Source organism: Dama dama, chromosome 25 (assembly GCF_033118175.1).
Source record: "Dama dama isolate Ldn47 chromosome 25, ASM3311817v1, whole genome shotgun sequence".
Taxonomy (NCBI): Eukaryota; Metazoa; Chordata; class Mammalia; order Artiodactyla; family Cervidae; genus Dama; species Dama dama.
Window position 1 is genome coordinate 67,720,355 of NC_083705.1, and position 16,114 is coordinate 67,736,468.

At 46.2% G+C, this 16,114-nt stretch overlaps 1 protein-coding gene across 1 annotated transcript in view; it reads left to right on the plus strand.

Annotated features, from left to right (window-relative positions):
• Positions 1-16,114, plus strand: part of CTNND2 (catenin delta 2) — a 1,052,580-nt gene that overhangs the window by 1,024,143 nt on the left and 12,323 nt on the right. Inside the window, exons 20-21 of the mRNA XM_061129708.1 lie at positions 11,072-11,198; positions 15,382-15,513. Of these exons, the coding sequence (XP_060985691.1) occupies positions 11,072-11,198; positions 15,382-15,513 (259 nt within the window). The remainder of the gene's footprint in view (positions 1-11,071; positions 11,199-15,381; positions 15,514-16,114) is intronic.

Consider the following 16,114-nt stretch of genomic DNA (forward strand, 5'->3'; position numbering starts at 1 on the left):
ACAGTGTCCACAGGTCCATTTTCTACCTCTGCGTCTCTATTCCTGCCCTGCAAATAGGTTCATCTGTACCATTTTTCTAGACTCCATATACATACATTAATACACTATGTTTTTTCTCTTTCTGACTTAATTCACGCTGTATGACACAGTCTGCGTTCATCCACATCACTGCGTTGTGCTTAGTCGCTCAGTTGTGTCCGACTCTTTGCGACCCCTTGGACTTTAACCCGCCAGGCTCCTCTCTGTCCATGGGGATTCTCCAGGCCAGAATACTGGAGTGGGTTGCCATGCCCTCCTACAAGGGATCAGGTCTCCTGCATTGCAGGCGGATTCATTACCCTCTGAGCCACCAGGGAAGCCCTCTGTATGACAGAGTCTAGGTTCACCCACGTCACTACAAATGACCCAATTTCATTTCTTTTTATTGGCATATAGTTGATTGAAAATGTCGTTAGTTTCTGCTCTACGGCAAAGTGAATCAGTTATACATGTACATATCCCCCCGCCCCCACCCATGCCCTGCTCATCTCACCTCCTTAAGGGTGTTGATGAAGATTCGGTACTTAACCCCTTTTCTCTAGACTCCCTCATCACCAGATTCTCCAAACAATCCTTGAGATACTGCCCTTCCTCTCCATTTTTGCTGTAAGCTCTTCGTCACACAGATTGAACAAGTCCTCTCCCTAATCCCCGTTCCCTGCTGGTCCAGCTGGCACAGCGCTTCTCCATCCCTTCTCTGTTCCAGCGCTGGGGGCGGGGCTCACCGCCCTGCTCAGCTGGCAGAGACAGGATGCTCTCTAGCGGTCTGGCCCAGGGAAGGAAGAGATGTGGGAACACTCTTGCTTGACACGTTTCATTCCATCACAGCCATAGGCTCTGCACGCCTCCTGTCGGCATGCACAGCACCCAGCTTCTGCTCCAGAGCAGCGACTCTGGTCATTGGTGTTCCCTGCCCAGGAGCATTCCCGCAAGGTGGGTGCAGCAGGCGAGGTCTCCCGTATCCAACCTACAGGAAGTTGGGGTGTATCCAGTGAGAAATGGGATGCTCTCTCCCTTCTCCTCCTTTTTCCCCGGCTCTGCTAAGGTTTTGTCTTTGCTGTGGACAGGGCCTCGTGGTTTCTGGCTGCAGGATGCAATAAGCAGGAGAGATTGGGGGAGGGGCAGTGTGTGCAAGAGGTATGTGCTCTGAGAGCTGTGAGTGGAATCAGCACCAATTCAGGGCCCAGGTGTGGCAGATATAATGATGCTCTAGAATTAACTACACAATTGGTTAAAGAGGAGACGGTTTTACATCCTCATGTTGAAACACAGAGAACAGAGAGACATTACCATCAAAAGTGGAGTGGGCAAGCCATAGGCTACTGTATTCTTTCTTTTTTTTCTCTTTTTTTTCTAGGTACCATTTTACCTAAACCAGCACTGCCTTCAGCCCAGCAGTATGTCAGAAAGGACAGTTATACCAGTAGCAGCAGATGAGGTTGCTCTCAGCTAAAATATTAAAAAAAAAGAAAATCATCAGGCTCTGATAACCTTCATTTGTTATAGAACTGTAAGAGTGTAAGAACTGTAGAGTTAGCAATAAAGACTATGACGTTGATTATCATTGCATTTATAATAACTAATGTGGTCATCTTAATTCATTGTCTTCAACTAGCAGAATCTATTAGATACCTCTGTGTTGCAGATACCATGCTAGAGATCAGGAAATAGCAAGGAAATAAACAAGGCCCAGCCCTGCCTCACAGCTGGGCAGACGGACAAGCTCGCAGCAGACAGAAATGAAAGGTCGTGCCATTTTGTTCACAATGGGCAGGGAAAGGGCTTCCCTAGTGGCTCGGTGGTGAAGAATCCGCCTGCCAGTGCAGAGCACACGAGTTTGATCCCTGGATTGGGAAGATCCCCTGGAGAAGGAAATGGCAACCCACTCCAGTATTCTTGTCTGGGAATATCTCATGGACAGAAAAGCCTGGCGTGCTATAGTCCATGAGGTCACAAAGAGTAGGACACGACTGAGCAACTAACCCACATCAACAACAGCAAAAAGGCAAGTAAAAGCGCTCTAGCACTGCTGAAATCTCCCCTGAGCCTCAGAGGCATAACTCATTTAGCAATCGTGATTTATGGAACACGTATTGCCCCACCTCCTGTATACCTGGCTGGAAACTGAGTGGGAGGAGTAAGATCTGAGAAAGAGCAGGTGTTGTGTGGGGTCTCAGAGCTGCCTGATCAAAGGTGCAGGCTGTGACCGTGAGCCACGTGGTGACTGTTGGGTAGTCAGGCATGAGGAGGATGTCGGGGGCGGGAGGGCACCTCTCTGGCCTGAGTTGGACTTATTTTTGTTCCTGTGGAAGTCAACCTTGGGAATGCCTTATCTGACACAGTCAAATGGAGTCGGAGGCCTAAGGGCCTCCTAGGATTTTGCCCTTTAAAATGTATTCTATATCCCTATTAATCACTGCCAGGTATGCATACAAACTCCAAGCCAGTGGTTCCCGGCCACGCTAGTCATTTTGAAAACACCAATGCCCAGATCCTATTCAGAACAATTTAAACAGGATCTCAGAGGCTGAGGACTAGGCAGAATTATATTTAAAACTTTGACATTTACATAAATAAAATATTTATTAAAAATAAATGTATATTTTAAATATATATTTAAAACTTTATATGTATTTTATATATAAAATATATAGTTTAAATTTAAACTATATTTAAAGCTGATTGAATCATTCTGCCCTTAATTTCTGGAAAAGACACCAAGACAGAGCTGACCGTCATCGTGAGCCCCCTGGGTCCTGGGAGAGGTGGGCTGACTTGGACGCTTGTCTAATTATACCTCTATCAAGAGAGAGACCCACGGTGAAGGCAGTTCTGAGCCGTGACAAACAGCTCCGTTCAATCTTTCCACACAAACCTCACATATTCATGTGCTGATCTAAATTGAATATCCTGCACAATTTGCAGGATAAAAGGCTACGGGGTGAGTGTGTATTGCACTCACCGCGTGTAGACAGGTCTGAAAGCCACTAAGATCTTTCATCCGAACTCTGATGGTGGAAGTTTCTCAAGTAGCATAGTCTTGGTGGAGATGTTTGTGGGATGGTGAAAGCATGTAAGATGGAGATGGTTATAAATTCAGGGACCTCAAAATACAGAAGGGGAAGATCGGTAGGAAATAATGCAGTGACCACCGTTTAGACAAACCATGAGGATCTAATGGTCATGAGGCTGTGAAGAAAGTTCCCTTGATTCTCACACTTTCTCGACCATTGAAAGTAATGATGTGGGTGAGAGTAGCTTTGGGGAATAAAACAATTTCATAAAGAAACACGCCGGGAACTTTCACACAGAGGCTGAAAGTGGTGGAAGGACATTAAAAGGGTAAGATAAAGAAAATCAGATTATTTCTGGTGGCAATTTAAAGTTCAATGACTTTGAACCCGTCTTCTCTTTTGGATTTCTATCTCTATATACTTGGAACAATTTAACAACCTCCGGTTTTAAGTTTAATGCGTTAAAAATAAAAACCAATTTGAGGTGCGGCTCTCATATCACATTTTTGACAGCTTGGCTGGGTCTTGAGCTGAAGGGCATGGCTTGGCGGTCATTCTACTGGAGGTGAAAGACAGATGTGAAGAGTTCTTTATCATCAATGTTAAGGATTAACAGCCCAACCCTAGTTACTACGGTGGTTCTTCATTCTGTTTCCTTCCCTGAACCTTCTTATCTAAGCCAAAGGGATGGTATGAAGGGGAACTGTGGTGAAGTACCCAATAGAATTTGGGGCACAGCCTCTGGTCTACAGAGAGTTAAAACATTAAAAACAAAACATAGTCATCAAAGAGGCAAATAATGATTCAAAGGCTATGTGCCCAAGTTGTGTGTGTTTCTGTAAACCCCTTTCAAGTCTTTCTGAATGACAGTGGGAAGTCAATGAATCATAAACTGATTGCAGGCTGGCTAGACAACAAGGATATCCAGGGCTAGTTGGATAAAAGAAAATATTAGCTCAGAATAACTTTCTCAAAGAAAATGTGTCTTCATGTTCCTTATTCTTTAGAAAATAATATATATATATACACATATATTTTTTTTTGGTTGAATGACTAAAAATTTCATGCAGTAAAAGATGTGTAGGGTTATGAGATCTACCCTCCAGGAAATTATTCAGCATCACTAAGACCAATGTTGATTCATCTGTGCCCTGGTGTCTAGCATCTGAGGTTACACTTTTCCATGGTGTGTGGAAGGATGTGCCATCGGAATTAAAGCTGAGGTCCCCTCTGGGCCTTGGTGACTGTAGAGATATTGGAGGTCTTTGTTTTTGTCATCACATGTTTCACTGTGCATCAGTGGATGAGGGGAAGGTGGTGATGGAGCGGTAACCAGGTCACCTTCCTAGCATCCCAGGGGCTCACAAGCTGTGGCTCAGGACACTGCTCTAATCCAGAATGTGCACTGGGTTTCCACTTGGTATTATTCCCCAGGCTCCTGCCCCCCACCTTCATTCAAAGTTTCTGTGCTCACGCGTATATGGGCGCTGGCCTTCCTCAATGGTGTCTGGCTGGTGGGTACATTCTAGGTGCCTCTAACATCCTCCCTATCTTCGTCAAGTGTCCACTGATCTCACTGCCCACAGACAAGTCACCTGCATGACTCATCTCTGTCACATGTCTACATTCCCAGAAATGGGTCTCATGAAGGATTTGAAAGCTTTTTTTGGTGCTTTTTTAGCCTTTCTTCCTTCATAAGCAGTTTTATTATTTTAGCCCCTTTCCTGACACTTCCAGAGATGTAAATACTTAGCTGGTCTCAATGGAATCTGTGCTGTGTGAACTAAGTCACTTCAGTCATGTCCGACTCTCTGTGACCCATGGACTGCAACCCACCAGGCTCGTCTGTCCATGGGATTCTCCAGGCAAGAATACTGGAGTGGGTTGCCATGCCCTGCTCCAGAGGATCTTCCCAACCCAAGGATCGAACCCACTTCTCTTACACCTCCTGCATTGGCAGGAAGGTTCTTTACCGCTAGCGCCATCTGGGAAGCATCATCAGTTCTGAACGGTTGAGCAAAACATCTGCACTTAACCTGTGTAAGAGGGAGATGCCAAATAATAGAGTGATACTCCCCAAGTCAAACCAGGCTAGAATTGAGCCACATTTATCCCTGGGGTCTCCATAGGTCTTAGATCAGATATTAGCCAGTATTCTTATTACAAAGTACTGTGCCACTTTTCATGATATATGAAGTATCGTTACTTACTCATGACCAAAGAAGCCAAGGTTTTGATTAAAGCAATTTCCTGAGCCACTACCTAAAACACCCCCCACACACATACACAGTACTTCGTCTGTGAAATTGCGGGTGAGACAAAAGTAAAATAATCTGCCTCTGTTTGGACCTATTTAAGGACATTTGCTGACAACAAAGCATTCCCTTCAAAAGAAAGGAATATCTTTTTAAAACAAATGTGTAAGTTGTTCCCGTATGTAAGCAATGGGTCCATTCCCTTCTGAAATACTTTACATGCTTCTGTTGGAACCACCCCACCCCACCCCACCCCGAGAATTTAAGAGAAATGCCCTGAATTCTTACAGAGACAGTACATTTTCTTCTCCTACCCGGACAACTGCCTCTTCCCACGGCTGCCACCCTCCCTGAGATGGTTTTAGCTGTTTTCCCCTAGACCCTGCTTATGTCGGTCACCACCAACTGCCCAAGACTGCTGGGTCAGCCGTCACTTCTGGACTCATTTCACTCAGAGGCTGTAAGCAACCAGCTGTCTGCCCTGGGATTCCCCCTTCCTCCTTCTCACCTCCTGTCCTTTTGCCCTTGAACCCACAGTCTGCTGTCAGTAGGATCCCCTGTATCCAGTACCCATGCATACGTGCATGCTAAGTCACTTCAGTTGTGTCTGACTCTTTGCAACCCCACAGACTGTAGTCCACCAGGCTCCTCTGTCCATGGGATTCTCCAGGCAAGAATACTGGAGTGGGTTGCCATGCCCTCCTCCAGGGGATCTTCCAAATCCAGGATTCAAACTCACATTTCTTATGTCTCTTTATGGATTGCTCTTTCCAGAAAGTTCTCCTCTGCCTTCAATCAAGGAAACCCCCAGCCCCTGTGAAGTGCCCCGACCCTCTGCAGATCCTCAATCCTCTTATGTCTCTTTATGTTTCTTACGTTTCTTTACCACTAGCACTATACCTGGGAAGCCCCCATCCAATACCCACCCCTTGTCTTTTCAGTCTTCTTGCTCTGAGACCCACCACCCCCAAGGACACCCCACAGCCCCCTGCAGCCCTCTCACATGGTGACCTTTCAAGTCCCAGCCCCTCTTCTTGGAGGTGGACCAGGTGTCTTCCTCTTGCTCATTGCTCTTTCCAGAAAGTTCTCCTCTGCCTTCCATCAAGGAAACCCCCAGCCCCTGTGAAGTGCCCCGACCCTCTGCAGATCCTCAATCCACTGACTAGTGTGCATTCGCCATCTCCTTCCCCAATCTCCACTTTCCTCTCTACCCAGCTTAGATTCTGAGAGCTTCCATGACTTGCCCTTTGCATCTCCTTGTCCCTGTCTCCTTCCAGGTCACTCTCCTGACCACCCCTATCCAATTCCATCTCCTCACACCTGTTCTGGGGCGCCTGAATGCAGCTGAAGAAAAAACACGCCACCTTGGGTAGGAATTTTCTCATACCTGTGAATCGCTGCCACCACCCTCAAGTTCCATCTCAGCTTCCGGCCACTGGACCACCTGGCGATGGTCAACCTGCTCCCCACTTACCTCGAGAACCATTTCACGTGTCTCTTCTTCCTCTCTTCCTTCCTCTTCCCTACCTTCTCATCTCCTCTTCCATCCTCTAAACTCCAACTCTTCCTCACTCTCAGCAGATGACCTAGATTCTCATCCCCACCCCGCCCCTTCAGGAAATGTCAAAAAGCAAGACCCCCCTTTCCTTAAGAACTGTTTCCCTTCTCTCCTGCCTGCCAGGTTTTTCCTCCTCTGTGTTGAGACATTCCCATCAGCTTACAAAACACTGCAATCTCCTCCAGGGGGTATATTAAAGCATCTCTGAGCTGCTCTAGCTCTTCAAGCCCTATTTCTCTGCTCCCTGTAATAGTCAGCCTTTGCCCGAAGCTGTCTGCACTCACCATTTCTCTTTCATCAATTCTCACTATCTTTTGAGCCCACCTGAGTTAAGGAGATTTACCCACCAGACCAAAGAAAGTTCTTTTGTTTCAGTCATGCTGATTTCCATCTTCCCAAGCCCAGTGGTCTGTTTTTGGTCCTTCTTGTTATTCAGCTGGTCTCCTTCTCCTCCTTTCTGCATCTTCTTTCCTGATCTTGCCTGACATCACACCCTTCTAGTTCCACTCCCAGCTTATCCTGGTCCTTCCCGGTGTCCTGTGAATTATTTCCTTGCTGTCTGTGCCCTCTCAGTATTGCGGTGCCCCAGCCCTGTGTCCTCTGCTTTCCTCTCTTTGCACTCACACACAAGGCTTCCATCCATTCTCTTAACTTTAAATGATATCTGTATACAGAACTCCAAAATTTTGCCTCGGGTCTGACATCACTCCTGAAATTCCAGTTTTCCGCTTTTGCTTTATTCTCTTTTCTATCATGTCCCGCAGGCATCTCGAACTCAGCACGCCCCAGATGGCACCATTGATCTCACCTCCTAAAGCTTCTCCCTCTCCACTGGCCCCTGTCTCAGTGAATGGCATCTCCAGCCCCCCTTGTTCACACCAGCAGCATCGAGGTCAGGTTTGTCTCATCCACACCCGCCTGCAATGCAGGAGACCCAGATTCCATCTCTGGGTTGGGAAGATCCCCTGGAGAAGAAAATAGCAACCCACTCCAGTATTTTTGCCTGGAGAATCCCATGGACAGAGAAGCCTGGTGGGCTACAGTCCATGGGGTTGCAAAGAGTCGGACACGACTGAGTGACTAACACACACGCACACACACGCTTCCACACCCAGTAGCCCAGGCATCAGCAGACCCTCCCACCATTGATGCCAGACCAGCCCCTAGCTCGCCATTAGCCCCGACTCAGGCCAGGGTCATCTCTCCTTGACTCTAGAGGAAAAGCTCCTTACCTCGTCTCCTTGTTGCTGCTTGAATCTCCCCAGACTGCCCTGGCACCCACAAGGTGTCCTGTTTCCTGATTGCCTCCTGCTCAGTCCCCTTCCATCACAGAGACTTTCCCTTCCCCTCACAGCAGCCCAGACCTTTCCCACCCCAGGACCGTCGTCTCTGCTCCTCTCTTGGCTTGGAAACCCCAGCCTGTGTCTTCAGCGTCTGGCTTCTCTCCACCGGCCAGGTCCCTGCTGCCTTGTTGACTGTTCCCGGAGTGCTTGGCCAACCACACGCCGTGGAACAGCAGCTCCCCACCTGCATTTCTCAACTCTCTCACCTTGCTTTCAGGAACTTATCAGTTGGCCACATCTTTTTACTGAGTTGAGGTTGATTTGCAATGTTTCAGGTATACTGCAAAGTGATTCAGTTTTTTATCTTTTATATATATATATATATATATATATATTTCAGATTCTTTTCCATTATAGGTTATTACAAGTTATTCCATTATAGATTATTATAGTATAGTTCCTTGTGCTGTATAGTAAAGTGAAAGTTGCTCAGTCATGTCCGACTCTTTGTGACCCCATGGACTATACAATCCATGGAATTCTTCAGGCCAGAATACTGGAGTGGATAGCCATTCCCTTCTCCAGGGGATCTTGCCAACCCAGGGATCAAACCCAGGTCTCCTCCATTGAGGGCAGATTCTTTACCAGCTGAGCCACCAGGGAAGCCCCAGAATACTGGAGTGGGAACCCTGTCCCTTCTCCAGCAGATCTTCCTGACCCAGGAATTGAACTGGGGTCTCCTGCATTGCAGGTGGATTCTTTACCAGCTGAGCAATTGGGGCTGCTATATAGTAGGTCCTTGTTTATGTTATAAACAGTGATGTGAATCTTTAATCCCAGACTCCTGACTTATCCCTCCCCTGCTTTTCCCTTTGGTAACCATAAATTTGTGTTCCGTGTCTGTGAGTTTTTACTGTTTTTCAGATGAGTTTGTTTGTATCAGTTTTTTCGTTTCCACACATAGGCGATACCATGTGATATTGGTCTTTCTCTGTCTGACTTGATTTAGTATGAGATTCTCTAGGTGCATCTATGTTGCTGCAGATCACATCCCTTTTTATGGCTGAGCAGTACTCCATTGCATCGTTGTACATGATTACCACATCTTCTTTGTCCATCCACCTGTCGATGGACACTGAGATTGCTTCCGTGTCTTGGCTGTTGTAAACAGTGAACCTCAGGTGCAGGTATCTTTTCAAATTAGAGTTTTTATGTTTTCAGTATTTGCATTGTAGTATTACCATGAGTTTTCACTTGTTTACTGTTTGACTTTGGGTGGCCCATTAACTTCATAAGCTCAGATTCTTCCTCTGTAAAATGGAGATGATAATAGTATCCAACCCATGAGACTGTTGAGAAAATCTTGTCGTGGAGTAAATAGCAAGTGTTAGGTAATAGCTTTTAAAATAACATACTTGTAATTTTGGCTTTATCCTACCAGTCAAATAGAGCAATGATGAGAATTATGTAAAAGAAAGACACAAATATTGAAATGAGTATAAATTCTATTCTTGGTTAGCTTTCATCTGATTATGTTTTTACTATGATTCCTTATAGAGAATTGAGTCCCTAAGAAAAGTCAGGGGAAAAAAAGCCAAAGTGTTGAAAATGATTGTGTCTGTGAAGCAGGAGTTAAGAGTGGGGCAGATGTCTGCTTTTCCTTGATAATGCCAGTACTATTTGACATCTTGGTTTGATAAGACTGAGCTTGAATTAAAAAAGAAAAAAAAACTGAAAGGAAAAAGAAATACTGTGACATCTTAACAGGAGTTCTCAGGGGAGGAGGAGAGAGTGGAACTGTCGGTTATTTTTATTTTCGCCTTTGTGCTTTCTAAGTGCAAAATGATCCATGATGTACTTATTCAGTTTTCATAATGAAAAATGGATATATGCTTTTCCTATAGTAACCAAATGTTGCAAGGTGAATGGAGAATTAATTGATAGGAGAAAGAAATGGCAACCCACTCCAGTTTTCCTGCCTGGAGAATTCTATGGACAGAGGAGCCTGGCAGCCCATGGGGTCGCAAAGAGTCAGAAACGACTGAGTGACTAAGCACATTTTTAATATGCTCTAATAATTCCGGGGGCAAATCAGAGAACACAGCACCCTAGGTGTGACTACTCAGCACAGTCATGCTGAAGACCTTGAGCTGGTGGAGACGGGGGCATTTGTGGCACAGAAGAGGCTGAAAAGAGGGTAAGGGAGATAAACCAGAAGGGACAGTGATCCTCGGCATTCTGATCGCTAATGGCTTGGTCTCAAGAACAAAAGAGTAAAGACTCTGGAAAACTTTAAAGTTGTTGAAAAGAGGATCAGACAGAGCTGAAGCCAGGTAGGCAAAACGTGGTTTCAGGGTCATTCTGAGCATCCTATGTGCATGTGTGCTGAGTCGCTTCAGTCTTGTCCAACTCTTTGGAATCCTATGGACTATAGCTCGCCAAGCTCCCCTGTCCATGGGATTCTCCAGGCAAGAATACTGGAGTGGGTTGTCATGCCTTCCTCCAGGGGATCTTCCCAACCCAGGGATGAAACGCGTGTCTCTTATGTCTCCTGCATTAGCAGGAGGGTTCTTACCACTCACCACCTGGGAAGCGCCTCTGAGCATCCTATTTTCATTTAAATACAATCTTCAGGCCAAAGCAGAGTTGCAAAGGGATCACTTATTCCACACCTAGAGAGGAAAACCAGCACTCAGGGCAGGCCCTGCCGGCATCAGGCTGGCTGGAGGAAGCCGGAGGTGGGTCTCAGTGAACACTCCTCTCTGTGAACCTGGATGACGAAAGAGCAGAGATCTGAGATCTCCCCTGACAGACTGGAGATATGTTTCGCAAATTCGAATGCTCTGGACACCCAGTGTCAGGAGGTGAGGAGTCCCCGTGCCTTCCCCACGTGATGACTGCGTGCTGTGCTGTCTGTTGCAGGACGGATGGTCACAGTATCACTTCGTAGCCTCGTCTTCAACGATCGAGAGGGATCGGCAAAGACCCTACTCCTCGTCCCGCACACCCTCCATCTCCCCTGTGCGCGTGTCCCCCAACAACCGCTCAGGTAAGAGGGTCCCGGGGCCAGCCATCTGCTTCCCTTGGATCCAAGTCCCTCTCCCCAGCCCCCTAACTGACCCTGCAGACCAGAGGGCCATCCCGACAGGGACATTTGCCAGAAATGTCAAATGCATCTGTTTTCTTTCTATAACAGGGGTGACTCTGTGTTCCATATGCACAAACTCAGAACACACATCTTTCTGATAGAGTTCTACAAATCTCTAAGAGGTGTCATAGGCATGAAATACACATCCTGGACCTGCATTCAGGGAGGAATAAGAATAAATAGAACCACCGAGTGTTTGCAGGTCAGGGTTTTCCATAGACATTTTTCCAACTTCAGGTAGTTTAAGTTGCATTTTATTGATTGTAATTGGGATACAAAGTAGGGGAAAGAGGGTGTGCTCCTCCCTCCTTGAGACTGACATGCATTGGAGAGCTATCGTTGCAGCATTCATTACTGTTCTATACCTGATTTGCTTTTTATTATTACCTGTAAACCAGCAGATAAGTCATTTGTATGTTCATATTATAACCAACCATGACTTTTAAATCATTCAATTTAATTTTTTCTAATTTTATTTCATTCTTTTACAAAAATTTTTAATGAAGTATAGTTGGTATGCAACATTATATAAGTTATGGGTGTACAATATAGTGATTCACAATTTTTAAACAATATGCTCCATTTATAGTGTTACAGTGTACAATATTAGCTGTATTCCCTGTGTTGTACAATATATCCTTCTAGCTCATTTTATACAAGATAATTTATACCTTCTAACCCCCTACTTCTATATTGCCCCTGCCTTTGTCTCATTTTTATTGCTTAACTTGGGAACTAGCTTTTCTTATCTACTTGTAAAGACACCTTATTTTAAAACCCTTTTTCACTTACTTTATGTAATGCCAAAGATTAAAGAACTCATTGAAGGAAAAATATGAACATATTCCTTAGTATATAAGTGGCATGGCTTTTATTGTTGGTTTATTCTAGAATGCAATGAATAATTGTACTCACACATGCAGGTATATAAGCCTTTATTTAACAAAAGTTTTTCCTTGCCCTTCGCTGCCCTCCTCCTGCCAAGGAAACTATATTTTGTGGAACCACATCTCAAAGGACACAGTACAGAGTACCCTCAGCAGGGCGTCCCCTCTGCCCTTGAGCACGTTTGTCATGAAACTTTACATCATGCTTTACTATCAGAGCAGTGGGGGAAATCAGAAATGAATGGGGACTATTTGATTGAAATAAATTACCTCCTGCCAGCCCCTTGAAAGCTTTTGTTTTTAGTGCTGTGTTATTGCTTGTAACATTTAGCTTCACACTGAACAAGAATTAGGAAACCCTGTGTAACTCAAGAAAGTGCCACTTGCCTCAGAAGCATGGAGGCGGCCTTTTACACATCGTATCTTCATAATTCTTTAAAAGATAAGGAGATCAAACCAGCCAATCCTAACTCAGGAAATCAACCCTGAATATTCACTGGAAGGACTGATGCTGAAGCTGAAGCTCCAGTCCTTTGGCCACCTGATGCGATGAGCTGACTCATCAGTAAAGACCCTGATGCTGGGAAAGATTGAGGGCAGGAGGAGAAGGGATGACAGAGGATGAGATGGTGGGATGGCATCACTGACTCGATGGACATGAGTTTGAGCAAGCTCCAGAAGATAGGGATGGACAGGGAAGCCTAGTGTGCTGCAGTCCATGGGGTCACAAAGAGCCAGATATGACCAAGCAACTGAACACCAACAAGAAGATAAAGAGCAGTGAGCCTGGGAAGCTCAAGGGTGGTGTCTTTCTAAGAGCTCTAATTTTGAAGAATCAGTCCGTGTTAAGAAGATGGAGTCATAATAAATTGGAAGGTGCCCAGGAAGAGAAGCACTGCCTTTCAGGATGCCAGCATCCCAGGGATGCAGCTAGAGTCCCGCCTGGTAGTCCCCTGGCACAGCACATTGAAGGCACCCAATAAACACGGGTGGGCGTGATTTGATTTTTCCAGGAGTATCATCCTGGTTTACTGGAGACTCGGACCACTGTGTGTGAGGACTCAGGAGACTCAGGAGATAATTACACACTTGACATAGTTGCATAAAGTCCACCATCTGTGCAATATTAGATTCTCATTTTAAAAGCTTCGTTCAAGAGGCCCCAAAATATTGATCATTGGCAGTGACTCATAAAAGGCCAATCTTTATGCAGTAGACCTGAGATCAGAGGGGCAAGGGCAGGAAGGGACCCTCCCAGGAGAGGAAGATGGAGAGAGAGGACAGGACAGAGGGCAGAGGTGGAAGGGGTGAGTGAGACTCAGTAGCCTGGGTGCTGAGGATGTGCAGAAACTGGACCCAGAGCCCGGTTGAGTTATGTGGAATAATTGCAAATTTCTTCCCTGGTTTCCCATTGGATTTACACCCAGAGATTCTGGCCCAGCTCACTGGGGGAGAGGGGCCAGGTGTAGCACCCATGTATTTTTGAGCATTTCAGGTAATTAATTCTGATGGATAGCTAGTATTGGAAACCTCTAAGGGTTTCAAGAGCTGAGCAGTGAGCCTCAATTTTATTTGACAGGCCTGAGAGGTGGGTAGGCAGCCTTTCAGGAAAGGATGGGTAAAGGCCACTTTTGTTAGCTTTTCATCCATGTGCTGAGACATCCACTGATCCTCTCCCTCTTATTTATTCTGGCTTTATTTCCTGACCTGACAAAGAGCTCCTCAAGTTTAGAAAGTAGGCCATGACTCGTGTTTCTGTCCCCGGCGTCTAGCATGGGGCTTTGTCCATAGAAGATACCAAGTTTGATGAAATCGATCAAGTGACAGGGAACAGGCAGGCCCAGTGGGCTGGACCTGGGGGACCCTGCAAAGGATGTGGAACCAAATGCAGGAGGGTAAACTGAGGCTTGACTGGGGAGGGGCTTGGACACCGTAAGAGAAAGAGAGATTTATCCTAAAAATCAGAGCTCCCCAGAGATTCCCTAGCCTTGATAATCACCAAGTGTACTTACTAAATATGGATTCCTAGGCCCATATACTGAAAATTCAGATTGAAAATTTCAGGGATCTGGTTTTAGGATCCCCAGGTTCTCAGGTGAGTCTCAAGGTTAAACAAGTTTATGAAGTGCTGCCCTCAGGCATGGAAGATGAGGCAGACTCCATGCCTGCACTCTAGTGAGATGCAGTTGACTAAGCTTGGGATGTGAGTGGCCTCACTGAGGAGCGTGGAGACCAATCTGAGGTCAGCCTGTAAGATGTGCACACAATGGCTGCCTTAGCACCAGCACACTCACCTAACCTCCACTTCTCCACATTGCTTAGTTGCTCTCACTCCATCTAATCTTTTTGAAACACAAAACTTCTTTTTGTTTGTTTCCCTTAATCCAAGTAAATCTTTTCCTCTGTTCTGGGACCAGTTTGTTAAACTCAGGGAAGTCTAATTACAACCTGTCATTTTAGAAATGAAGACCCAAAGGGTTGACAGGGCTCAGTTTCCAGGTCTGACAGGCAGATAATATCAAGGGTGCAGAGTGTGTGTGCAAGATTATTGAGGGTATTTGAAATGGAGCAAGGACACTCATCAGAAGACAGGCGCCCTCCTCATACCATGCCCCCAGCCACCTCTGCAGGTTGATGGAGAGGATCTTGGAGGGGGGGCTACACTGGCCCCACAGATAGCCTCTGCCTTCCTTTACAACCATTTTTGCGTGACTCAGAATTTAAGCAAAACTCATCTGATTTAATCAGAGATTCTTCACTGTCAGTCATCACTCTTCTGAAACACATCTAATTTTTTTAAAGGAAGGAAGAAGAAAGGAAAGGAGAGAAAGGGAAAGAAAAGAGAAAAGAAAGAAAAAGAAACCAAGACGGATCTCATTTTTAAAACTGGCCCATACGCCTTGAGCAGGTCACAGCCCCACGAGGGTGTCTCTCTTGGGAAGGTGCTCCCAGGATATAGTATTTATTTCCCTGCCTCCAGGTTGCATGGCCCCTTAACTAGAAAGCCCTGCGTGATGTGGAGGAAGGGGAGGGGGAAAGAGAAGAGTCAAAAGAACAAAAATAAAAATCAATCGACAGGTCCATGTACACATACTGCGCTGCGCCCAGTGCCCTTATGACCTCACGTGTTCATGTGAGAAGCTGCACGTGCTGTGGGATGGCACAAAGAAAGTGACCCTTTTGATTTCTTTATGTAGCAAGTGCCCCAGCGTCACCTCGGGAAATGATCAGCCTCAAAGAAAGGAAAACAGACTATGAGTCCACCGGCAGCAACGCCACTTACCACGGAACTAAAGGGGAACACGCTTCCAGGAAAGACACCATGACAGGTGAGCCCGACTGTGCGCGTTTGCTCCGAGGAGCTGGTGATGGGCCTCGGGGCAGGGCAGAGGGTGCGGACGTCAGGCTTCAGCTCAGCAGCTCCACGGGACGTGAGAGCTCGACAGCCAGGGTTCCCAGGGACCGGCGATGAGATGAAGCTGGGGGTATAAACACGGGGCATCTTGTTCCTGGAGGAGCTGGGCAGATGCTCAGTCTTTCTTTCCCTCCCCTTTTCCTTCTCACTTTGCCAGATCATGCTGCTGTTTGTTGTCTAGTCACTAAGCTGTCTGAGTCTTTTGCAAACCCCATGGACTGTACAGTCCACCAGGCTCCTCTGTCCATGGGATTTCCCAGGCAGGAATACTGGAGTGGGTTGCCATTTACTTCTCCATTCCCCAGCTCATGATATTCTCTCAAATTAGAGAAAGAGGTCACCATAGATTTCTTCCCAGTTGGCATAACCCAAGATGGTGGTCAAGCTTTGCCCATTAGGAGTGGGGAAGAGAGAGAGGATGGGGAAAGGAGGGGAGGGGAGGTGGGAGGGGAAGGGATGGGAGAGAAGTGACAGAAGAGGAACTCAGGGAAACCCCCAGAACTGCTGTTGAGACA